At 53.0% G+C, this 23,174-nt stretch overlaps 12 protein-coding genes across 12 annotated transcripts; 6 read left to right on the top strand and 6 right to left on the bottom strand.

The window, feature by feature from the left end:
- Nucleotides 1-176: 176 nt before the first annotated feature.
- Nucleotides 177-2,009, top strand: KRP23_5594 (Myophilin; the record flags this gene model as incomplete). The annotated part of the gene is made up of 7 exons (XM_067890679.1): nt 177-332; nt 403-498; nt 589-710; nt 779-845; nt 922-1,026; nt 1,092-1,328; nt 1,404-2,009. The coding sequence occupies 7 exons, from the start codon at nt 177-179 to the stop codon at nt 2,007-2,009; spliced, it is 1,389 nt and encodes a 462-aa protein (XP_067747206.1).
- A 684-nt stretch (nt 2,010-2,693) lies between these two features.
- KRP23_5593 (ADP-ribosylation factor-like protein 2-binding protein) lies at nt 2,694-3,651 on the bottom strand (the record flags this gene model as incomplete). Its single annotated transcript, XM_067890678.1, has 7 exons — nt 2,694-2,836; nt 2,914-2,959; nt 3,044-3,081; nt 3,155-3,226; nt 3,299-3,395; nt 3,467-3,546; nt 3,639-3,651. The coding sequence occupies 7 exons, from the start codon at nt 3,649-3,651 to the stop codon at nt 2,694-2,696; spliced, it is 489 nt and encodes a 162-aa protein (XP_067747205.1).
- Nucleotides 3,652-4,403: 752 nt separating this feature from the next.
- Nucleotides 4,404-6,107, top strand: KRP23_5592 (Palmitoyltransferase ZDHHC11; the record flags this gene model as incomplete). The annotated part of the gene is made up of 5 exons (XM_067890677.1): nt 4,404-4,631; nt 4,704-4,771; nt 4,840-5,228; nt 5,310-5,386; nt 5,532-6,107. 5 exons carry the CDS (start codon nt 4,404-4,406, stop codon nt 6,105-6,107), a joined length of 1,338 nt encoding a protein of 445 aa, XP_067747204.1.
- A 296-nt stretch (nt 6,108-6,403) lies between these two features.
- On the bottom strand, nt 6,404-6,769 carry KRP23_5591 (uncharacterized protein; the record flags this gene model as incomplete). The annotated part of the gene is made up of 1 exon (XM_067890676.1): nt 6,404-6,769. The coding sequence occupies one exon, from the start codon at nt 6,767-6,769 to the stop codon at nt 6,404-6,406; it is 366 nt and encodes a 121-aa protein (XP_067747203.1).
- Nucleotides 6,770-7,132: 363 nt separating this feature from the next.
- KRP23_5590 (uncharacterized protein) lies at nt 7,133-10,353 on the top strand (the record flags this gene model as incomplete). Its single annotated transcript, XM_067890675.1, has 3 exons — nt 7,133-8,462; nt 8,967-9,889; nt 10,117-10,353. The coding sequence occupies 3 exons, from the start codon at nt 7,133-7,135 to the stop codon at nt 10,351-10,353; spliced, it is 2,490 nt and encodes an 829-aa protein (XP_067747202.1).
- Nucleotides 10,354-10,798: 445 nt separating this feature from the next.
- On the bottom strand, nt 10,799-13,012 carry KRP23_5589 (uncharacterized protein; the record flags this gene model as incomplete). Its single annotated transcript, XM_067890674.1, has 1 exon — nt 10,799-13,012. One exon carries the CDS (start codon nt 13,010-13,012, stop codon nt 10,799-10,801), a length of 2,214 nt encoding a protein of 737 aa, XP_067747201.1.
- A 778-nt stretch (nt 13,013-13,790) lies between these two features.
- KRP23_5588 (uncharacterized protein) lies at nt 13,791-14,827 on the bottom strand (the record flags this gene model as incomplete). Its single annotated transcript, XM_067890672.1, has 5 exons — nt 13,791-13,893; nt 13,956-14,211; nt 14,277-14,415; nt 14,489-14,598; nt 14,755-14,827. The coding sequence occupies 5 exons, from the start codon at nt 14,825-14,827 to the stop codon at nt 13,791-13,793; spliced, it is 681 nt and encodes a 226-aa protein (XP_067747200.1).
- Nucleotides 14,828-14,984: 157 nt separating this feature from the next.
- KRP23_5587 (Glutathione synthetase) lies at nt 14,985-15,393 on the top strand (the record flags this gene model as incomplete). Its single annotated transcript, XM_067890671.1, has 3 exons — nt 14,985-14,989; nt 15,058-15,069; nt 15,138-15,393. 3 exons carry the CDS (start codon nt 14,985-14,987, stop codon nt 15,391-15,393), a joined length of 273 nt encoding a protein of 90 aa, XP_067747199.1.
- A 1,995-nt stretch (nt 15,394-17,388) lies between these two features.
- KRP23_5586 (Glutathione synthetase) lies at nt 17,389-19,196 on the top strand (the record flags this gene model as incomplete). The annotated part of the gene is made up of 4 exons (XM_067890670.1): nt 17,389-17,780; nt 17,849-18,076; nt 18,147-18,302; nt 18,371-19,196. 4 exons carry the CDS (start codon nt 17,389-17,391, stop codon nt 19,194-19,196), a joined length of 1,602 nt encoding a protein of 533 aa, XP_067747198.1.
- A 185-nt stretch (nt 19,197-19,381) lies between these two features.
- On the bottom strand, nt 19,382-20,578 carry KRP23_5585 (E3 ubiquitin-protein ligase RING2-A; the record flags this gene model as incomplete). The annotated part of the gene is made up of 1 exon (XM_067890669.1): nt 19,382-20,578. The coding sequence occupies one exon, from the start codon at nt 20,576-20,578 to the stop codon at nt 19,382-19,384; it is 1,197 nt and encodes a 398-aa protein (XP_067747197.1).
- Nucleotides 20,579-20,740: 162 nt separating this feature from the next.
- On the top strand, nt 20,741-21,519 carry KRP23_5584 (uncharacterized protein; the record flags this gene model as incomplete). Its single annotated transcript, XM_067890668.1, has 4 exons — nt 20,741-20,822; nt 20,885-20,970; nt 21,029-21,154; nt 21,226-21,519. 4 exons carry the CDS (start codon nt 20,741-20,743, stop codon nt 21,517-21,519), a joined length of 588 nt encoding a protein of 195 aa, XP_067747196.1.
- A 37-nt stretch (nt 21,520-21,556) lies between these two features.
- KRP23_5583 (uncharacterized protein) lies at nt 21,557-22,912 on the bottom strand (the record flags this gene model as incomplete). Its single annotated transcript, XM_067890667.1, has 1 exon — nt 21,557-22,912. The coding sequence occupies one exon, from the start codon at nt 22,910-22,912 to the stop codon at nt 21,557-21,559; it is 1,356 nt and encodes a 451-aa protein (XP_067747195.1).
- Between the last annotated feature and the right edge of the window lie 262 nt (nt 22,913-23,174).

The following is a 23,174-nucleotide window of genomic DNA, read 5'->3' as shown; positions in this document are numbered from 1 at the left end:
CTCGCGCCATAGTCAGGAGGGATGCTGTTGAACACGAGCGCATTGCGTTGGTTTCGTTGGCTAAGTGTTGGCTGAAGGCAAGCAGTCCATTGTGGTCACACTTTCTTTGGGGGCACGACCGAAAGAACCCAGCGTTTGAGCTACTGAGCCTTGGATTGAAGACCGAACTACCAGTCATGGACATGAACTTGAACGTGCTGGTGCCAAACCACAACGAAGTCACCGATGTACGCGAGTCGGCCATGGGCGGCAAGCACCAGCGAAGTCTGTCGCTCTCGGCCAAGTGGGCCAGCGACAAGGCGATGGCCATTGAGTACCTCCGCCGACAGCGCGTAAGAAGGAACTGTGCTTGAGGCTGCGTACGCGTTGAGATGGCTGACGGGTGTATTGTGTGACTTACAGGAGGTGATGACCTGGATTGAGACTGTATTGAAGCACGAGCTGCCGACCACCGATCTGTTCGAGGCACTCAAGTCCGGAGTGGTGCTACGTGAAACGGTACGTTTGGGTTTTCATATTTCCGCGCGAGTAGCTCATCAACACTGATGCTAACCATTTAAACTGTACGTTGTTATTGATAATCTTCAGATGGAGACACTGTTCCCCGACGTATCCAACTGCATGTCACCAATTAGTCGCAACTACTCGAAGCGAATGGCTCCGTGGAAGGAACGCGAGAATATTTCGGTCTTCCTGAGGCAGTGCAAGTCGTACGTTGCAGGAATGGGAGCACTCGTTTATGTTGCCTCGGATGCTAATATCTTTGCTCGCTCGACAGGATTGGGATGTACGACTTGTCGCTCTTTTGCACGGACGACCTGTATGAGGGAACGAACATGGTCCAGGTAAATAATTCTACAGGTTCCTGTGTTAGCTTGCAACACTGATCACATTTGTCGTCCTCCTCTCTATCAATTGCAGGTGCTGTTCTGTGTGCAGCATTTCATGATGTTCTCGGCAGAGCATGCAGGTCACCTTTTCAATCCCGTCGCCAAGATCGAACCCACCGAGTTTTCGAACCAAGAGGTACGGTCTTGCTGTTGAGTATATCCTATCCAAAGACTGCTAGTAACACGATCATTCGTTTGCAGCTGGAGATGGCGATGTCAAAGATCGAACAAGCGGGAGTTGATGCCAAGGCACTGCAGGGGCTGATCTCTGCTAGCAGCTCATCAGCTGTGCCAGAGAAAGCTGCAAGCCACGAAAAGAAGAGTACTGTGCGAGCAGCTTCCGAGACAGCATCTGTGCTCCAGCTCAAACGCGTCAAGGAGGAAGAACCCGCTGAAAGAGAGAAATTCTCTGAAGAGAAGGCCAACGTACAACCTGAGGTATGCAATCAGGTGTCGGAAGACAAGCCGGAAATCGACAATCCCGCTGACGACGACGATTTAAACCCCGAACAGGAGTCTGGAAGCGAAGCTGTTAACGAGGAAGAAGAGGCTCAGCCCCAGGTTTCTGTCGCCTCTGAACTGGAGGGAGGTTCAGTCGTCGCTTGTTTTGCCGAATTAACGTCAGCACACGATGAAGAGACTTTGGTAGTCATCCAGCAGGTGCTGTCGGATATGGCATCTGCAATCGAAGAAGCCGAAGCCGAGTCTCACGCGAAGACGACGCCAGATATTATTGTCGTTGAGGCTGAGCCTGAGGTGCCTAACGTGGAAATCATCCACACTCCAGACGAAGCGGCTGAGAAGGAAGAGAAGGGTGAAGACGAAGAGGGGATTACTGAAGTGGCCGAGGACACGGTGTTGGGAGTCAAAGGGGAAGCAACTGATCAAGCCAATATCGAAATTCAAGTAACCGAGGAATCTGCCAATCCCGCAGCAGGATCTACGGACGTACCGACTGAGTTAACTCCAGTTGATGAGGTTGCAAGTACTCAGCCTGCATCACAAACAGCCGAAAATGCGGCGGGTGATGTCGACGACAAGCCTCAACAGACAGAAGACGAGGAACTTGAAGCGAAGGCGATGGCAAAATGCACCTGTGGCAGGTGCACTATTATGTAGGCAAGTACTTCTTCTTCTTCCCATGTCAAAAGGCGTGATACTTTTATTCAATTTTTTTTCCTACCAACGCATCGATTGAATCGGGATAACATATCACCACGGCGTCACTTACTGTGGCTTGATCGCCGCCAAACACACGAACACAGTCTTTTAGTAGTCACAAGCGTTTTCACCATATCTAGAGTAAGTTATACTGCTTCGAAGTACCGTATATTCGTTGTGGCATACCATTACAGTCAAGCCAGCATCATTTCTCGTACCCGCAGCATCGAACGGGACACCTCTCAGGACTAACCCCACGTCCAACGAAAACCAATTTTACCAACTTTCCTTGATTTTTCAGGTATTTTTCCAGCTGGCGGTCAAGCTCAAGCTCAATCCATCTCAGTAGTACACGCAACAAGTCAACACGGTCGAAGACACAAGAAGAATGGAAATGCGATCCCAAGCTCGATGATTTCTCAGAAGAAGTCAATGATGTGCAACAAAGACATGTAGGTCATGCTGCTATGTATTGTGGCGATCGTGTATGTAGCTGACTGATTGTACGTGTTGTAGGGAGGGTGTAGCATCGTCCTGTAGCCTTGGCCAGGCCCCGATTTTATAAAGAATCAAACTTCTCCTTACGCGCCCGAATCGACTTGCTGTGAAATCAGAAACTCGTGAGGTGCACTCGCACCGTAGTTACTCGCCACAACAAATGAGCGCATCTCCTGTGATTTCGATGCATGGCGTCTCGTTCTGCTTGAACGAAAGCATGAGGCTCTTGAATTCTTCAAAGTCCGAGGAGCTTAGCAAGACATCGATCACATCCAGAGGGATCTCATCTGAAACATCGACATAGCCACGAGCAAACACGATGTGAGTCCATCGTCTCCGAGGCAATGCCTAATGAATCGTGTACCTTCGTGCTCTTGAATCTGGTTGCACAGTTCATCCATCGAAAAATACTGGAGATCGACGATGACAAATGTAAAAGCCGAATTAGTGAGGAAGAAGGAGCGGACTTGCTCATTGTTGGTGGAGTTTGTTACCTCGAGCTTCTCGTGCAAACGCCGCTCGATAAACGTTTCTACAACCGTCCAGTCGTACAGATAGGCAACGTCAGATAGACGGCAAGGCTTCATGCATCGCCCGTGACGTACCGATCAGGTCGGTGTACTGCTGGAAAATATCCATATAGATTAGCTTGTTTTCCGACACGTTGTCGAAAATCTCTGCGATCCGACACAATGCAAACGAATCAGCCTGACCAAGCAGCATCACAGCAAGCACCATCAATATACTACCGCAATTGTTGCGGCAGAACTCGCTCTGCATGTCCACGAAGTCAGGGTCGATGAGAATGTCCTGCAGCACCCCGATCATCTCGTCGAACATGGCCTCCTACAAATGAACCCGGGTGAATGTCAAAAGGACGCGACATATGCTCTGCTGCTAAATGAATCACACCGCACCTCAGTGTTTTCTTCGCCCACGTCGTTGTCAAAGACCTCTTCGTCGAAGTCTGCCATCTCTGGCTGGTTCATGGCCTCATCTGAAGGCGCCCAACAGCACGACGAGCGTCAGCGTCGTCAGCCAGTCTCCTTTACCAACGGCAGTCACTAGTATGAGCATTGTAGCACGCACCCACGCTCGACATCGCTGGCTACTTGTGTTTGCTTGGCTAGCACGCGTCCTCGATCCAGCAGCGCAGGCACCTAACTGATGACGGATCTTGAAGGGGCGGCGGACTCCACTTGCTTCTCTGGTTGAAACGCGCAAAAATATTCTCGCCGAATTCCATCGCAACAGACAGTGAAACCACCGGATGAATGGACAGCAACGGTAAGTGTCCATGATAGCGTTGCCGTATCAAGGCCACAGCAACGCACACAAGTTCGCTGCCGGAGTGACGGTCATGTTGTTGCTTTTTTTCAAGTCAGTCCTATCCCTGCGGTAGATGATATCTGATAGGAGCTATATTTTTGTTTAAAATAGGATATCGGAGGATAAATTAGAAGTAGAGAGTCCTACATTGTTTGGCTAGCTTACTAATACACTATAGGTTTCTGTCGCCGCCACCTTACTCAACAGACTACACTATAGGTTTCTGTAGCCGCCACCTTACTCAGCAGACTACTCGCCATCAGTCAAGTGTTGCCAGCGTGTGGATTAACAACAGCGCCAGCCATAGCCCAGCCGCAATGACATCATATTTCACAGGTTGAGACATAAAACCTCGTCATCGAGACGAGGTTTTAATCGCGAAACGTGATATCGGAGTTCTCTATTTAGTCCTTGATAGACAGCGCGACGACACCGCGGGCAACTCGGCGATAACTTGGGCCGCCTTCCTGCGCGCGCGAGAGCCCCCAGACGCCTCCCCAACGCCGGCCACACAGCCCACTCGCCATGCGCAAGAACGGATGGGAGCCGCCGTTCCACGTGCTGCAGCTGGCCACGTGGGTGGTCTTCCCGGCCGTGATGGCGCTCTTCTTCGCCTTCTACACGCCCATCATAACCACGACGCCGTCCATTATCCTCAGCGTCGCTTATGCCGCCGCGTGCCTCGTCACCGTCGCGTCGGTTGCCATGTGCACGGGAACGGACCCGTCGGACGACTGCATCATGCGACCGTCGGTAGGTGGCAGCATCAGCATGTGAGACCGTTAAAACTCGTTTATTGAATGGCGCTTTTGTGATATTATGAAGACGATGGCAGACGCTAGGGACTCCCGCCCGGACAATCGTGTCTACTGCAACGTCTGCATGAAATACGTGTACGTATCGTTCAGCTGACTTCTTGTGTTAGGCAGGTGCTTGAGACTGACTTGTGTCGGTGCTACAGCAACAACCAGAGCCGCCATTGTCGGTTGTGTGACAAATGCGTGGACGTATTTGACCACCACTGCAAGTGGCTCAACAACTGCGTGGGCAAGAAGAACTACCGCTTCTTTCTGGGCTCCGTTGTCGGCGCGTCCGTGTTTCTAGCCGTGCAGATCGCAGTGGGTATTTATCTCGTGGTGGAGCTCTACACGAACGAGGACGATGTCAAAGCACACTCAGCTACTAGCTACGGCTGCTCGACGCAGAAGGATGACGTTAAGGGGCTCTGCGTGGACGGACAATACCGCCTCTCGCTGCAGGCGCTACGCATCATCCATATCGTGCTCTTGGCGTTCCTGAGCCCGTGGCTGTTCATGATTGGACAGCTTGCTCTCTTCCACTTCCACCTGTGTACGTGTGCCGCTGTTACATTTTTACTCGTACGTACGGCACTAATGGGGTATTTATTGCGATGGTTGTATGTATGCGCAGGCATGGAGAACATCACGACGTACGACTACATTGTCCGTCAGCGCAAGCGGAAAAATGCCCAAGATCGCCAAAACAATGTACGTATCTACCCTGTCAACTATGACAAAGCCTCCGTGACGGAGAGCTGTGCCTCTAGCACCAAAGGTCTAGCACCAGGACCCCATATTTATAGACGTTAACGTGTATTCTTACCATTTTCTGTTAATGGCGTTAATTGCGCAGGTTCGTGTGCCATGGTGGAAAAAGGTGTGTGGAGAGAAGTCGAAGTCCGATTCTGCCTCCAACAACTCCAAACCCAGCGTCAACCAGACCAGCGATTCGCGGATGTCCGGGGAAAGTGTGCGCAGCGAGGAGGAGGAGCTGGCAGCTATCGAAGCAGAAGTGGACGACAGCCTCGAGGTGCTCAGCAACCAAAGTGGCGAGATTCGCGAGCGTGACAGCAGTTCTTTCCACAAGAGGAGGAGCAGCAGCGGTCCGCGGCGGGGCTTTGGCCTCCACGTCGACCTCGGTCAGCAGCGATCCGTACAATCCAATGCCAATGGCGACGTGTTTACGCCCCGGTCAGAAAACGGGGACACGAGCTACCTGGCAGCGCCGTACTCTCCAGGAACCCCTGCTTCCCCACGCTCTGACGCGGGCAGCGCATATTTTTCCAGCTCGCAGGTGGACGAGACTGAGACGCGGGATGCTGGCGAGGCTACCAACCAGCCTCTCCCCGCTTACAAGGTGTCTAACAACTCGTCGATGGTCATGTACGGGCGGCCACCGATCGATTCTCCGAAGAACCGCATCGTGTGACTGTCTTCACCCGCTGCAGCTCGCACACCGGCGAGCGTCTCGCTATCCGGATTCAGCAAAGACGTCAGCAATTGCAGATGACCGTCGCGTTCGCTGACAATGTAGCTTGGACAAAGATCACAAGTATTTATGGCGCACACGCTGGACAAGCTCCACCTCCATACAGACACGCCAGAACAGACACCAATTGCTAACTCCATAAACGAAAAAAAGAGGTTTTGTTTTAGAAAGAAGAACGACAACAGCGCTTCATCGCACCGGATAGGAGCGTATTGCAGCCTATCAGCCAAGCGAGCCTAGGCCTCGCGCACAGCCGCGACCTTGAAGTTCTTGGCGCTGTCGTCAGCGCCGATATCCACGTGCAGCACGTCGACGATGCCGCTGACGCTGGGCGTGTACAGCGTTTTGCCCAGCAGGCCATTATCCGTCGAGTGCTCCACCTCTAGCGAGAAGAGCGCGGCTGCGGCCGTCCAACCGCCCATGTCGTACTCGTGCTCCTTGATGGTCGTCTCGGCACCGGGCGCGAGCTCGCGTGTTTCCTGGATCTTGGCCTTTCCCTCGGCCTCCATTTCGTCCGAGCCGAAGGTGGCCGTCACCTTCACGGGGTGCGACGTGGAGTTCTTGAGCGCCACGGACTTGACGTACTGCGGAACGGGGGCCATACTTCTTCAACTTGCTGCCTTGGCTGCTTTTCTGATTGTGCCGTCTGATTCTCACGAGCTGGATGCGGATGATGTACAACACACCATATTTACAATCATTCTCGTTTCGTACTTAGAGTATTCACACTCTTTGGTCGTCGTTGCTTTCAGAGCAAAACCGAGGAACGCGAAGGTGACGCATCGCTCGGCTTGAGCAGCTCGCCACGACGCTCACACGACAGATAGCGACACGAACGCAGTACCATTCGATTTGAGTGTGTCTTGTCTACACGTGCATATCCTATTTACGCCTTGATTCTGGCTGTGGAAGCTTGTACACCTTGTTGAAGCGAGTGGATCTCTTTTCGTCCATTGTCCCAGAACATGGCCCGCAGTAAGGAGCAGTGGAAGGCCCAACAGAAGCGAGCGATGCATACTCAGTCTCAGTCAAACAGTTTCTTTCAGGTGAAGAGGCCAAGCCCCCATCCCTCAGCGAGCTCCGCGCTCTTCCAGTTGGGGAAACCCGCTCCTGCCGCGCTGTTGAAGCCTGACCCTATACAAATTCCAAGACAAAGTGGTAGTTCGTCGAGTCAGGTGATCGACTTGACGCTGGATGACGAGGAGGAGGAGGACGAACCCATGGGGGCGCAAGTGACTCAGCAACCAGCGACTCCTGCTGGTGCTGACGCTGTGAGTGCTGCAGCTTTTGATGCACTCCAGTTGAGGATGCTGGATGGCACGGAAAACGAGGCTTCAGCTGTGGCTCAGTCATTGCAGACAGACTCAATATCGGAGATGCTGGTCCCGTTGGCTGAAGATGTGGAGTCGGACGTGGACGAGGAATGGCCGAAGGTGCCTCCAGTGGAAACCCCTTCAGTGACTTCGGTAGTGACTGCATCGGTGCCTTTGTCGGTAAATAAACAACCTTCACATGACCAGACGACGGAGGAGGTTGGCGTGGCGCTGGATGCGATTCGCAGGACGATTCCATTTTCTCAAGGTGGACAACAACGAAATGATGCAGAGAAATCTGATCAGGTGGAAGTAAACGACCAGCATACGCACACGCTTTCGTATGATGACGACGATAACAAGATGGAGGCGGATGTGGACGAAGAACTCCCTATCCAAGCGTCGACGGCTGTAGGGGATGCCTCAGGTTCAAAGACGGCGGATCGAGTTGTTCGAGTTGAGAATTTGGAGGATGGAGAGATTTTCGAAGAGGGAGCGGCTCCTAAAGCGTCAGTGCAAGTACAAAGAGTGATTATGCGAGAGCACCATCCAGACCAATTTGATGCTCTGCCGGTGGACGCTATGGGAATTCGCCCGCATCTGCGCAACAAAAAGCAAAAGAAACGGGGCAAGAAGAAAACGAAGCGGAAGCTGGAGGCTATGCAGCTGATGCATGGATCTCCTGGAGAAATGCCGACTGAGTTTGAGCGAGTAATACGCCAGCGCCCATTTGTCGACACGCCGCCTCCGGGCCAGTATACGCTCGCAATGATGAGGAACGGTCCTACTAGAGGTGAACCCATGAATGTGCGTCCCGTGTTTCAGGATCCACCCCCTGCTCCATTTCGACCCGTGTTTGTTGGTGGCCCACATCCACCGACGAGACGACCGCCACCTCAGTTGCCAACACCACCGTTGCCACCGTATGAAGACAGTCAAATTTTACGCGTCAATCGTCAAGGCGGTATGGAGATGCTTGATGGTGAGGCTGAATTGCTACCTCGTCCAATGCTCTCGGATCTAAGATACGGTGGATTCAAGTATCGATCGGTGTCGATGTCTCCGCCCAGACCAGTTTCAGCTGGTCTAATCCATAATTTGCAGCGTGCAGTATCAAGCGATCAGTCGCATCTTCCCCCTTTTCCTACCTCAAGTCATGATGGCACTCCCAATCCGGTTGCTAACAAGAAGACAAGTGATTCTGATGATTTTGACCTTGATAGCCTTCGGGCGGCGGCTCTCCGGTCGAAAATTAAGCGCCCCCCGAAGGCATCGACAGCAGCGATTCAAAAAGCATCCCTGTCATTGTCAGAACCTTCGTCTCCAAGACCCTCTCCTTTGCCCTTTGCCAGTGGACAAAGAAGTTCAAAGCCTACAAGTCCCGAGATTGACAAACTCCGTCTTGAAATTTTAAGATCGATGACACGAAATCGAAAGCGAGGGGCTAACAAGGCGCACAGTACGATGGTGCCTTTGACATTGCCAGCCAATGAAGAAAAATCAGTCGAAACCCCCGAGCAGAATGACCGTGCGAAACCCTCAGGTGGGGACGAAGGCGATAATGCCACCTGTGATCCCCAGGCTGCCCCGGGAGATTCGAGTGTGCCACGGAATTTACCAGCGACCGCACAGGCGAAGGCTTTTGGTGACATGATTGAGGGTGCAGTGAACGACGGGTCTTCTTGCGAGACGGACAAATCTACAGCCACGTCCGAGCAAAATGAAGTTGGTGACAAGATGGACCCCCCGTCCGCGTCTACATTGGAATCACCGAAACCTTCAGCGAAGGTAATTGCAACGACTCCAGAGTTCCGACCTCTGACAGCTTGTTCTCAGTCCCTAGTGATTCGTCTCAACCCGGAAGATTTCTCACCACGAAAAGTTGGTAATGACACACACGCTGTATCGAGCAAGGCTACGGCGTCTAGCAGTGTACAAGAGGCTATTAAAAAGTTACGGCTGGAGATTGCTGAACGCGAGAAGACGAAGACTAATCGCTTGCTGGAAAACGCAGCAGCTAAATTGTCGAAGCAATCTTCTGGGACAGGGGCGTCAAGTGCAGCATCGTCATCATCCTCTCCTGATCAACTGTCTCCAGAGCGGGACATCAGAGCTATAAGTGCCCAGCCGCCAGATGCGACAGCTACATCACCAAAGGTATATGCCACAGATATATGCACAGGAGAGGGACGATTGTCTGGTAGAGTCGCGGGTGAAGCTGAGGGCAAAGGATCTACAGACGGCGTCTATACAAGTGCGGAAGTGACAGAAAGAAATGTTGCAGAGGCGTTACCACCTGAAGCGCGTACACCAGCGGAAACGGTCACAGGACAAGAGGCGTCATCAGCACCAGTCGAGTCTCTCCGAGAACCAGTGCTGGAGCCACAAGAGCAGAGCGACACTTCTGGGGTCAGTACTTTTGTCGATACACACGTTTTACCAACTGAATTGCAGCACCAGGTGCCGGCGAGCAGTGGTGGGCGAAACGGATATCCAGCGAGCGAACCTTGCGTAAAGAAATCTATAGAGCCCGTCGCGGCGGCATAGCGCCGAGTGCGGGTAAATCCGTGTGTCTGGACACCAGCACTAATCACTTGTTGTGTATGCTTTGTGTTCTTTTGCTTTTACTGCAACAGGGTATTAGTGAGGATGTACCAGCGACGAGGTCGTGTCTTACCACTGAGCAAACAGCTTCAAGGGATGCATCGAAACCTGCAAGTAGAAAGAGCGAACTCGACTTCGATGCAATCCGTGCGGAGTACGAGCAATGTGTGACTGAGTGTGAGGAGGCAGATATGCACATTGCTCAACTGTCGGACGAAATGGCTCAGCTTCAAAAGCTATCAGTTGGGTCGACAGCCAGCGGATCATGAACACACACCTCAAAGTGATTGAGCCGTGTAAGTTCCATGGGCCCTAGTCGTAACCCTCGCTTAGCGGTGGCGGCAACTGACGTGGCGCTGTTCCTTGCTAGGATGCGAGAAGGGTTGGAGAAATTTCTCGTTGTGCGTGCGTGTATTGTCAAGGCCACTGAGTCGTGGGCGGACGAGGCGGTGCGGATGATGCCCTGAAAATATGCAATGCCGAATGGCGGCAGATGTAGACTAACGCGGAGTGGAGTTCGCCTGATGGGCTTGGAGCACTACTTACGCTGATGAATGTGTACGCAGGAGTTTGTAGTAACGCAGTCAGCAAGAGAGGAAAGGGAACGTTGATAGTTGGAGTTCTGACGCGCATGTATTTATCGGAATCAATATTCCCCGCATTTGAACCATTTCTCGTAGTTACTGCTGCTCGCATTTCGATTGTGTAGCATGCTCAGAAGTACAGCGGGTTCGAGTACGGTGGGTACCGGTCGTCAATCCAAATATTCACTAGGTCATCCACCTGTAGTACGATATCGAGCAAATTCACCTCGTCCTTGAATGCCATGGGAATTGGATGCAGCGGTGACCCACACAAGGTGACCATGAGACTCTCATCTTCATGGATGAACGCTCTCGCCATAATGTCAAAGTTCACCTCCAGCTTCGCAGACTGCAGAAGCTGCATTATGTTCGCCTTGGCGGTGTCGAATAGCATCTGATGCTGCGGGAACGCCTTCATAATTTGTGGACGCACGTAGTAAGTAAGGAGATAGTCGACAAGCGCTAGCACACGCAGCGTGAAGGAGCCAGCTTTCGCCGTAGTGTGGAGCTTGGTGAACTCGCTGGTGCTCACATGAAGCCGCCCGAAAGCCCCCATTGCATTGTCATCTTCCTCAATGTTACTGGGGCCAAATGAAAAGGCAAGCGCGCAATGCTGGTTCGGTTTCTTCGGCGTTGGGTTGGGCTGCTTCGGAGATCCAGGAGAGGCTGGCTTCTTCCTGGCTGCTGTCAAAGCTTGCTCTCGACGCTCCTCCTCTCGTGCTACTAGCGCATCCAGATCCAAGAGTACCTCCGAGGATAAGTCTGCCAGCATGACACGACCAATGGGCTCCAGTGCTTTGACGGCTTGCTGTTTTGCATCACCAGTCATCGTCATGCCTGATCCTGACGGTAGCATGGCGTCCACCTGCATTCCAACGCGACTATTTCCTAGTGCAATCATCTCGGCACGGTAAAACCCAAGGAAACAAGGAGGCACGGACAGCCCAATGCTCAGCGGTCCACGGAAATCTGCTTCCTTGAACGAGCCGTTGAGCACACAATCGTCACCTGTGCCCTTGACATTTCCGGCAAGCTCTGCGCTCACGTCGTCAACATTTTCACGGACAAACTCAATCACCTTCTTCAAGGTTTGCCAGAATTTGCTGAATGTCTGGACCCGCGTTCGGAAAGAGACTTCTGTTGGGCGATAACGTCGCAGGTCAAGCACCGGGGGTGACCCGACCGGGTGCAACTCACCGTCCGTGTTTGCAGCAGCAGATGCAGCAGCTGCTGCGGCTGCCATCGCCATTGCTGGGTGAATAGCAGCCTTTCGGCCGAGTCGAATGCCATAAATGAAGCCATCGGCCCCAGTGCGGGGCTTGCTGTAGTCGATTCCCAACACGATACGCTCGTACAGCTTCGACAGGGCTTCGACAACATTGAGGGCATTCAGCGTCGAGTAGAAATGGTTAATGGAGACCTGAATGGCCACAGGTTTCTTCGACAGGCGCTTCACTGTGTCGAAAAACTTATCGACATCGAAGAGCTCGAATGGTGCCTCGTTCTTGTGGTGTGGGTGAGCTTTCGAGGATTTCGGTGACTTTGGGGACACGCGAGCAGATTGCATTTTCCTAATGTAGACCAACTCGAGAGCGCTCTTCCACGCTGCTCGAAGCTTTTCGTCCTGTGTCTTCACGCCATTGTCTTCGTTGGACATCCTAGGCTCATCATCTACCGAAAACGCTTTGTAGTACGCACAAATCGAGGCGAGAGAGTAAAAGCTGTAAGTCGAGGGGAACAATCCACTACTCTTGAGAGCAATCAGCAGATTAAACTGTGGTGGGGAGAGTTGCAATAGCTCTGCAATCGCTTGCATTTCCTTGTCTGAGCCTGTCAACAACGCAGAGAACATTTGCGCGGCGACCGCTGCAGCATCCAGAATGGGGGATAAAGGCAGCAGAGAATCCCCGTCGCCTCCCCCAGCCTCAGTTGTTTGCTTGCCGATCTTTTGTTTTGCCTGCTCTTCCCGAACCGCGTCCAAGTCAAGATCCTTGAGCTCTTTCTCCATGACATCATCGATGGGCTGCCCTGCTATCTTGATCTCACCTTTGATGTCGAGTTTGGCAGGTGGCAAGTTGAAAGCTAATGCCAGCTCGCACGGGAAGTACAAAAGTGTCAAGTCACGAATAAGGGAGCTCAAAACGTTCGAGCAAAGCTTGCGGACCATCGGCTCCGGCAGATCCATTCCACCTTTCACGCGTCTTGTGAAGTTAATTAGCTCGACGTAAGTGGCCTCCGGCGAAAAGAGGAACTCCCACCTGCCTTGACCAATCGAGCCTGGTTCGTCAAGATCCTCCACGTAAATAAGGTTGATGGAGGCCTCAAAGTCGGAGTCCATGTACATGCTGTCCCAGATCGACTTTGGTATGCGAGTGCCCTTCTCACCTACAACCTTCACATGTTTCCCACAACAAACTGTGTGGCCAGACATCGAAATTTTACAGATAGGAGTGATTCCTTGTGCACCGTTCGTCTGGTGGCTGATCTGGATCGAGAATGAGCTGTCAAAGTTTTCAACGAAGAAGTCACGAAGCCCGTAAAAGATCCCATCAATGCTGAAGCGCAGTGAATATCCATTTTCGCGTGGATGCCAATATAATCGTCGCAACGAATCGAGTTTGGACTGAGCACAATGCATTCTCGCGGCCAGGTTGATTGCATTTGTCGGACTATCCATTGACGAAGCAGTCGGCATTGACCTGCTCGTCGGTGAAGGCAATGATCCTTCTTTCGCGTATCGTGGGCTACCCGGAAACCTTCTCCTTTCTTGCTGACGCTTACTCTCTTCCTCCAGAGCTACTGCTTGCATCGAAATAATAGTCTTCTCTAGCAGATGTATCTGCCTCTTCAATTTCTCCTTCTTGACACCCCACTGCTGCTTCCTTTTAGATCGTTGCTCTTTTGCTCGCGTATACACCAGTTCTAGATCCTTCAATGCTGTTTTCCATGCAGCATCTAGTGCAGATTTGTCCATTTTCATCGAAAAATGTTCGAGCTCAATGCGCGGCGAAGGCCCAGAGTTCTTTTTGGGTGATGAAAGTAGATCCGGTTGCTCAGAATCTTTTGGTCTATCAGACTTCTCCGGTACAGCATATTCTTGACTTTCATGTTCACTTGCCACGCTACTTCCATTTGAAGATTCTTCTGCCTTGTCCATGACTACCCAGTTCACCTTGCTTTTTGTTTTGCCATCGCTGCGAACCTTGACATCGTCTTCGTTCCTCGCTGGCTCAATTTGTTCTATCAGTGGTACAACACTGTGCACGCGACGTCGTGTACGGACCCACCTTCTCCGACGTACGTAGTCTGTAGCATTGGGCTCTCTCCTCTCTTCGCCTTTTTTGATCAGGTAATTAATCATAGTGAAGTCCAAGGCGTAGACCCATCCATCTGCATCACACTTGCAAGAAGTTTTCTCGACAACCCAATCACTTGTCCACTTCCAGTTCACAGGCAGCTGAGGCTCCACCTTCTCACGCGTTTGGCTAGATGGCGATCCGTGCATTCCGCTCCACTGATGTCGGTCCGTCGGAAGAAGATGACCTGCACGAAACCAGCATTACGTCAGCCGCTTGACAAACGTCTAGCCACTACAGCAGCCTCCACACCTGGAAACGACGAGCCCCACGAAAAGCTCAGGTACGAGTATCGCTGGTGCTCGTAGATGTCATCGATCGCTTCTTCACCGCTAAAGTCGCGCACCCCGAATTCTCGGTGCACACGCTGCACAAATTGCTCCTCCTTGCCCTGGAGTCAATACGGCAACAGCTTAACACGGCTAACACATGGTTTAACCGTCTGCAACGCCAGGAATACGCACCTGGTGCTTCGCAAGGATCTCTTCGACGCGATCTACTTTGCGAGGGTCGTGTGCCCAGTAGAACGCGCGTAATCGCGCCTGCAGACTCTCCAGTCCTTCCTCCTCAAGGCCTGAATGGAGTCAAACGAGTTGATCAGCAGGAGCAGCGTAAATGCCAAGAAACTGTTCCCACCACCGCGACGCACACACATCGCCGCTATTTATCTAGCGTTATTCAATACTTCTCGGCATAGAACACGCATCACCGGCATCGCAAGACAACGCACCATCTGTCAGCACTGCAGTATCGGTCAGGGGGCCCTTCACCGCCGCGCCAAGGATCGCCACCGCCTCCGCCATCCCGCAAAATGGAAGGCAGTGTCAGAAACTGTTTACTCTTTCGTTCAGGTCTATTTCTGTCGGCCAATCGCAGCGTCGCATTCGAAATCTGAAAACTGCGTTGAAGGCTCTTGTGCTCACCTGCTGCCCGTGCAGTTCCCGCGGCTTCAATTCGAACATGGCGTGGCGCTGTCGCCCATCTACGGACGCCTGGTGGACCGCGTGAGCCGCGACGTCGAGTGGCTGCACAGCTGCGTGCAGAGGTGAGAGCCTTGCGCTGTCTGCTGCTGCGGAGAGGGAGATGCAACTGACTTGTTGCTGGTGTTTGCAGCGTGGTGGAGGAGGACAAGTTCACGGGTCGCCTGCTGCAGCTCTCGAGACAGGTGCAGGACGAGGGCGTGCAGCAGAAGGCGTATCTGGGCATCCACCGCTCCGACTACATGCTGCATGAGCTCCAGGCGGGCGTAGCCGGAGATGCGCAGCGGCTGCTGCAGGTGGAGCTCAACACCATCGCGTCATCGTTCGCCTGCATCAGCTCGCTCGTGTCGGGTATGCACAGGTCGGTTGGTTTGCCGGTTGCACAATAGATGCGCACACTTCTGACTTTACTCTCCCTTCACTTTAAAACAAAGAGCGCAGAGGATTTTGTCGGATCCGCGCCGCCGCGCACGTATTTGTATAGTCTGTTAACTCGTCAGAACCATTCATACCTGTCCGATTGTTTGAGCTTGGCCAACAGAGAAGTGCTGCTTCTGCTAACAAGGCCACTGCCATGATTCCACTACTGGTTCGCGGTAGCCCAACTTGCAAATGGCCACTAGCGTGAAAAAGAAGACGGCCTGGTCGATCGACAAGCTCGTAGCATTTGCAGTGCCACCTCAGATCCGGTCATTTGCAATCAATTGCTGGGCATTTCTGTTCCAGCACAAGCGAAGATACCAGCCATTTCTAGTCTAACGCCAATAATTTCCGTCTCGTATACCCAGCCGTCTGATCCAAAACATTCTACACGTACAACAGAACCAACAGGAAGCAGCATGTGAAACTGAGGTTGGAATTTATCGGGCCCTCCAGCATTAAATATCTACTGAACCGTGGCAGGAAGTTCTTAAATTGCTGGTTCGCCGCCAAGAGGTATCATTTATGCTGCACATACTTTAATTGCATGTCACCATTGAGAAGAAACGTGAGCTTGAACCGTGGTAATTCAATTTTGAGGATTCCTTCAAAACGTGTAGGATTTTTGCATTCTTAATCTGTTCAGCAACATTGACAAGCGATTCATTCCTCTGTACCAACCGATCGTAATCATTGAGATACCCCAAGTTCCATTCATATCGACGATTTGTATCGCTAAATTGTGCCTTGAAACATTGAAAAGACCCCATTTTTTTCAGAAGGAAAATAAAATTCTTGCTGTTGCCAGAGTTGGCGACCACTATTTTTTTTTCTAAAAGCGATCAAGAAAATACCTCCCAGTCTTTCGCCGGCTTTCGTCAAAGGAGAACTCATTTTCCCTCTACTCAGTACCAATGAGAATACAATTCTCGCAGTCGAGCTGGAAACACATTGCAATCACCACGAAGAACATAATTGAAGCGTACTTGAAAGTGTCGTGTTTGATCTCTTGGATGAAAATAATCCTCCTTTTTGAAGCTCAAAATCGTATAATCTACTACAAGACTTCCGTTCTGTTCGCAGCACTCCATTTTCGAAGAAAGCTTGAAAATAGCAACACCGTAATTATGCTCCAATTACCTTGTGTTCCTTGACAGTCCAAGGTGTATATCCATCAAATTAATGCCGCCATGAGCGTTTTACGACTCCATCGGCCGCTTCAAACCAACCCCCAAATTACTCAATGTCTAGTAAGTTCTTGCCGAATCGGTTCCATTTCAGAGCTGAACCAAACACACGCAATAAATTAGCTGTGGAGTTCGATGAGACATCATCTCGACGATCCTGCTCTCCACGCGAGCCATTTCTGAGGTGGACAGCAGATTCACGCTGGCGCAGTACAGCTAGTTCACTTCCTGAGCCATTTCATTATCCCAAGATCAGAGCGTGGAGGTTAAGAAAGCGTAGCCGTACAGAATGCACTCCTTCTGCAATTTGTTGGGAAGAAGTATTCCCCGTTGCACTCTCTGCCCAGCGACTCGCTTCTAGCACACTGCTTCACAGCCGGTGTAGCTTCTTCCGTGAACCTCCCGTCAGATCACTAAGAAGCGTGACACTTTCGAAACTTCGCGGGGTCTGCTCAAGTTTATCGGCGATAGCTGTCAGCGTAGTGCAAAAGGGCTGCATCGCACTTCAACAACACTTGAGGCTCAGCCTTATCCGTGAGGCCATCATCAACTTGAGATAGAGACTACCGAACGGTATTTTCCACGCAAAGATTCGACCACGGCAGAATATCGTTGAGTGAGCCACCAGGGGATCCTTCGCCGCCGCGCTAGTGGTCGCCGCCGCGCTAGTGGTCGCCGTCTCCGCCATCTCTCTTTATGGTAATGAAATGGAGGATGGCTTCAAAACTTCGTCCAATCATAGTATGGAATTTTCTGTCCGCCAATCGCAGCGTTTCAATGCAAATACGTAATCGGCATCTTGACGTCATTCCCCAATTCGCCAAGAGCTACGCACGAGTTATGGCGGATCTCCTTGCTGCAATCGCTGCGCCGCACACGGCTGACACCGTCGAGAGCGGAGCCATCATCGGCCTGTCAGCGGACCAACTAGCGGACGTGAAGGAGCAGGCGATTGCGTACGCGGCGGCTCACGGGCTGCTGGTGGGCTGGCGCGACCCGAACGAGCCCAAGCAGCCCACGCCAGCCTTCACGCACATTCCCTTGTGCCTGCTGCCCGTGCAGTTCCCGCGGCTTCAATTCGAACATGGCGTGGCGCTGTCGCCCATCTACGGACGCCTGGTGGACCGCGTGAGCCGCGACGTCGAGTGGCTGCACAGCTGCGTGCAGAGGTGAGAGCCTTGCGCTGTCTGCTGCTGCGGAGAGGGAGATGCAACTGACTTGTTGCTGGTGTTTGCAGCGTGGTGGAGGAGGACAAGTTCACGGGTCGCCTGCTGCAGCTCTCGAGACAGGTGCAGGACGAGGGCGTGCAGCAGAAGGCGTATCTGGGCATCCACCGCTCCGACTACATGCTGCATGAGCCCCAGGCGGGCGTAGCCGGAGATGCGCAGCGGCTGCTGCAGGTGGAGCTCAACACCATCGCGTCATCGTTCGCCTGCATCAGCTCGCTCGTGTCGGGTATGCACAGGTCGGTTGGTTTGCCGGTTGCACAATAGATGCGCACACTTCTGACTTTACAGTGCTGTGTGCTTGACCAGCTTCCTTGTGAGTCGTCTGGGCGCAGACATCCCCACGTTGGAGAAGCACTATGGTGTCGCATCGTCCGAGTTCCCCGATGGGCTGCCGAGGAACGATGCTATCACGGAGCTGCCAAATGCTCTCGCGGCCGCACACACGCACTACGGTGTTAAAACGTGCGTCTCTACTCGAATTGTGTTCACGCATTTCGTAACTTGTCACTACTGATCTTCTTGTTATGCAGGGCCATCGTGATGTTTGTGGTGCAACCCAATGAGGCCAACGCCATCGACCAGCGCTGGCTTGAGTATAACCTGTGGGAGCACCACGGTATCCGTGTGCTGCGTCGCACGATGGCTGATGTGAACGCGCGTGGCAAGCTGGTTGAGCGTGATGGCAAACGCACGCTTATGATCGATGGCCACGAAGTCGCTGTCGCGTACTTTCGTTCGGCATACACCCCAAACGATTACCCTACCGAAAATGAATGGGCTGGCCGAACGCTCATTGAGCGGTCGTACGCCATCAAGTGCCCGTCGATCGCTTATCACTTGGCTGGCACTAAGAAGGTGCAGCAGGTGTTGGCACAGCCTGCGGTTCTTCGTCGCTTCGTGTCAGAGGAAGAGGCCCAACAACTGGAGACGTCGTTTGCTGGGCTCTATGGACTCGAGAAGAACTCGTCGACTATTAACGACGTAAAAAATATGGCCATCGCGAATCCTCGTTCCTACGTACTGAAGCCGCAGCGCGAGGGAGGAGGTAACAACCTGTATGGTGACGAAGTCGCTTCTACTATTCAGACGATGAGCCCCACCGAGCTGGAGTCGTACATTTTGATGGAGCGCATCTTTCCCAAGGAGAACCCCGCTGTGCTCGTACGCAACAGTCTCACGTCGAGCGGCCCCACGATCAGTGAACTCGGCATGTTCATCACTAGTTTGTTCGACGGCGAAGGAAAGGAGCTTGTGAACAAGCACGCAGGCCACTTGCTGCGCACGAAGCTGTCGGGCACAGACGAAGGTGGTGTGGCGACGGGTTTCTCTGTCGTGAGCAGCCCGCTGCTGATTTAGAGAAACTGCACCTTGGTCCGTAGTTGGTAGCGCACCAGTAGCGTTAGGTGATGGCACGATTCGATGGAACACATCAACCAACCTTGCCAGGACTCAAGCAATCACAAATTCCTACGCAGCTGCTGTATTCATTGTTTAGAGAACCCCACGGAAGCACATGCAAAGCAGCAAATCCAATTCACATTTCAAAATTGGCGAGCGTCCATCGCGACAAACCGAGCGATGCCATTGACGATAGTGCCCGGGGAGAAATGATACACTAAGCGCAGCTCCCACGCCGTGCCCATGCCGTACTGTTGATAAATATCTCGTAACGTCACGTAGTCCTCCAGCTCCTGGTCGCACTGCAGGTCCTGTCGGATGGCGATGTCCCCATTCTTCCGCGCCTTTGTTGCAGCACTCGACAGGCCGCTCAGCGTGCAGTTGACGGTCGGCAGCACGATACACATGTTACCATACGACTTGAGCTTCAGCAGGGCAGCGAGATGTTTCTTGAGGTGCCCAATTTTCAGCTTGGACATGGTGACGAAGAGCGTGCGCTCCAGCTTGGGCGCGTTGGGCTGCTCATCCTCGTGCAGCAGCACGCGCAGATTCACGCGTCCGGGAGCCTGCGACTTTGATGGGGTCGTGCTCTTGGCTGTAGACGCAACTTTGGGTTTCTTGCGAGCACTTTCGTCCTCGGAGGCTGCGGCAGACGGCTGCACGCTGTCACTAGGTGAGCCACCTCCGGGTGAGCTGCGCTTCTCGCCAACAGGTGGCGACGCTCCATTCGGCCCGTTCGACGGAGACGAAGGCCGCGACGACGTGGCCGAGGACGTCCCCTCCGCTTTTTTGCGTCGACGCGAGGCCGCCTGGCTCAGCACACCCATGCGCGTGCTCTCCGTGTAGGCGTTGTTGAAGTGTCTGGAGCGGTTGAGCTGCTCGATGATCTGGTCCTCGTGGCGTTCGAACTCGGCCAGGTTGGGGTGGATCTTGCGCACGAGCGCGTCGAAGTTGGGGTCCGGCCGCAGCGAGCGCTTTGACGGGATGTGGATGCGGCAAGACGGGCATTCGCGCTTGCTATGGCGGATGGCCGTAGAGATGCACTCGCCGCAGAAGCGGTGCAGACACTCCATGACCACCATCGTCTCCTTGATGATGCCCAGGCAGATGGGGCATGTCAGGTCCGCGTTCAGCACGCGCACCGACAGCGTCCGCGTGGCGCTCGGGTCCGTCACGGGCGCGCGCGGCTGGCGGTAGATGTCGAAGAGCGTGCAGTCGTCCACGAGCTCGATCTCGTCATACTTGGAGCGCTCACTCACCTGGTAGTTGGGCGTGTTGCGCACCAGCTCGTCGTACTCCTCGCGTGTGAACGAGTACGGGTTCTGCGGCGGTTCCGCCATGGTCGAATTATTTTGTGGCGCCTAGTGTTTTTGCTAGCCATCCTGTGCGAGTGAATAATTTGAGGTTTTGTACGTAACATATAAGGTTTGTCGGGCTCACTTGATGTTTGTATGCTGACGTGGCATCAGTTTAGCTTTTGAGACCCCCGCTTCCTGACGAAGATGGCGCCCAACCTCAAGATGATGGGCGTGACGCTGTCGCTGGCCATGGGCACGCGCTACGTGCTGGACACGGAGGATTCCTGTGCGTCTGCTATGGAATTGGCTGTCTGCTCCTCTTGAAGCTAACCTCTGTCTTTGTTGCAGTCCAAACGGGCATTGTGCGCGGACTCTACGGACTCTCGCAGCTCTTCTGCTACGGCGTCATGCTGTACCTGTACACCAAGGCCAAGGTTCGAGCTGCTGCAAGATACGTTCATAGCGTCTGGGACTAAACTGTATCTGCTGCAGAACAACACGGAGCCTGGAGTGGTGGTGGTGAAGGAGGACTTGGGCTTTGGCCAAACAGGCGAGCGCGACGAGAAGATCACGGTGGCTGAGCACGATCAACGCATGGTCATGAAGGAGATCCAGCGCGTACGTATCGAGAGCAAGCGGCCGTTGCTGCTGGTTCTTGCATGACACTGACTTTTTGCTGACTGCTGCAGTACGCGCTGGGCACGTTCGTGACGCTGCTGATCCACTGGAAGTGGGGCTTCTTCCCGCCGCTCGTGATCCAGAGCATCACGCAGCCGTTCAACCTGTTCCAGGCGCCCATCGTCAAGGTGACGCTGCTCGGTGAGCGCGCATGGGGCGAGCTGCGTCGCCCGTGGGTGGACCGCAACGATATGAGCAAGTCCATCGGCTCGTGGAACGACACGATCATGTCGGCACTCGGCGAGCCGCCCGCCAAGGTGAACAAGAAGGCCAGCAAGAAGGCTGCCAAGCGCAAAAACAAGTAGAGCAACTGCGCGCTGCATGCAGTGTCCAGATAGATGGTCAACGGCGTCTTGCTACCGTTGCCGATACGAAATCGGAGGCGTCGCGCGGGCGAAGCTGCTCTCGTGGAACCTTCTTCAGGACTCGGCCGGTGCGCAACAGCAGATCGAACCGGTTCAATGAACGCACCAGCATGATCTTCGCCTTGTATGTCAGCTCTTCGTTGGTGTTGTTGCTTCTTCGCTGGTGTCTGCTGATTCTTGCCGTGTTAGCTCTGCTGCTGTTTGTCGCTGTGTTCTTACTTTCTGGTACCCAAAGGACTTTGTCCCCTTTTCGATAATGATAATGCAGCAGCTCCGTCGGTTCGTCAAGCAGCTCAATGTTCGACGCAAGGACTGCTTCAAACAAGGTGCCGTTGTCTGCTCGGATATTGTAGAAGTCTGAGCTAGGAATGCGACGCCGGACGGTGCCTTTGAACCAGCGGCGGTTGGCACGAAAGAGCACGCGGTCGTCTCGGAAAAACACTGGCATCAAGTCACTCTCTTCTTCCGATTCGTGTTGCTCGGGGAATTCTTGCTCTTGCTCTTGCTCTTGCTCTTCCTCGGACGACGACACTGCTACAAAGTGACAAGCTGTGTTGACACCGCGCAACCCGTCCGCGTGAGCGCGGATGCGCATCAGATTCTTTAGCTCGTACGTTGAGCCTGGCCATTGATCTTCGGACGAGTGAACAAGTTCTGCTTGCAGTGCATCACGCTTGTCACTACCTCTACCTACAGACCTCTCGATTTTCGGTCGCAGTCCAGGAACTTGCACATGGATCACTTCGCCATCCCATTTAACTTCATGGTCGTCGCTTGATTCAGCGGTAGCAGCACCTGCGGCGATTGCGCTGGCCAGTTGTTGGTTAATTTTCTTGAAATGGGCCGGGTAGCTGTGAACTCGGTTCTTCTTTGGTTTGACGGTGGCAGCGGAGTCAACAATGGTCTTGAGATTATCAGCAGATGCTTCAGTCAATGGTTTCTGGAAGCTCGAGAAATCCAATGCTGGCACCTGCGTTGATATATCGATTTGAGTTGCTTCGCCATTGTCAACAACAGAGGGCGTTAGCCATTGTTGCGCTAAAGTGTTTTCTATTGGTGAGGCCGGCACGGAACCGGGTTCACCTAGAGGAAAATCTGTGTCGTTAACGCCCTCTTGCTCGTCAGGCTTGGTCACAACCTTCGGGGGAGTTATCCACTTCTCCCATGGCATGGAGATGCCTTTGCGCTTGAGGGTGCAGCTCCTCTTGCTATGCAAAGCTTCATCTTCCAGAAAGAACCTGTCCAATCCCGGATCGTACACGACGTCGAAGAGTTGATCACCTACATTCGTGCGCGAAGGAATTTCCGGTTCGTCGGCGTCAACTGCATCCATACTTACACCAACAACGGAGAAGAAGGGGACAGCATGAAAGGTCACGAGCGGCGCCCAAATCCAAGTAAGACGTTACGGTTTCTTCTTCCGGGAACTATAGCTTCATTAGTGCATGGTAATGCTGACATAGCCATCGGTAGTTGTTGTGACGAATTCTCTCCTCCCTAGTGCCGCACATTTATTCGATTGTCACCAACACTCCGAGAAAGTCGAAGACCTTATCGCCACGTGAACCATAGCTGTGATCTCATTTAGCTTTCAT

The sequence above is a fragment of the Phytophthora ramorum genome, assembly GCF_020800215.1.
Source record: "Phytophthora ramorum isolate Pr-102 chromosome Unknown Phyram_PR-102_s0004, whole genome shotgun sequence".
Classification (NCBI taxonomy): Eukaryota; Oomycota; class Peronosporomycetes; order Peronosporales; family Peronosporaceae; genus Phytophthora; species Phytophthora ramorum.
Note: the sequence above shows the minus strand (reverse complement) of the source record. Positions and strands in the feature narration are given on the sequence as shown.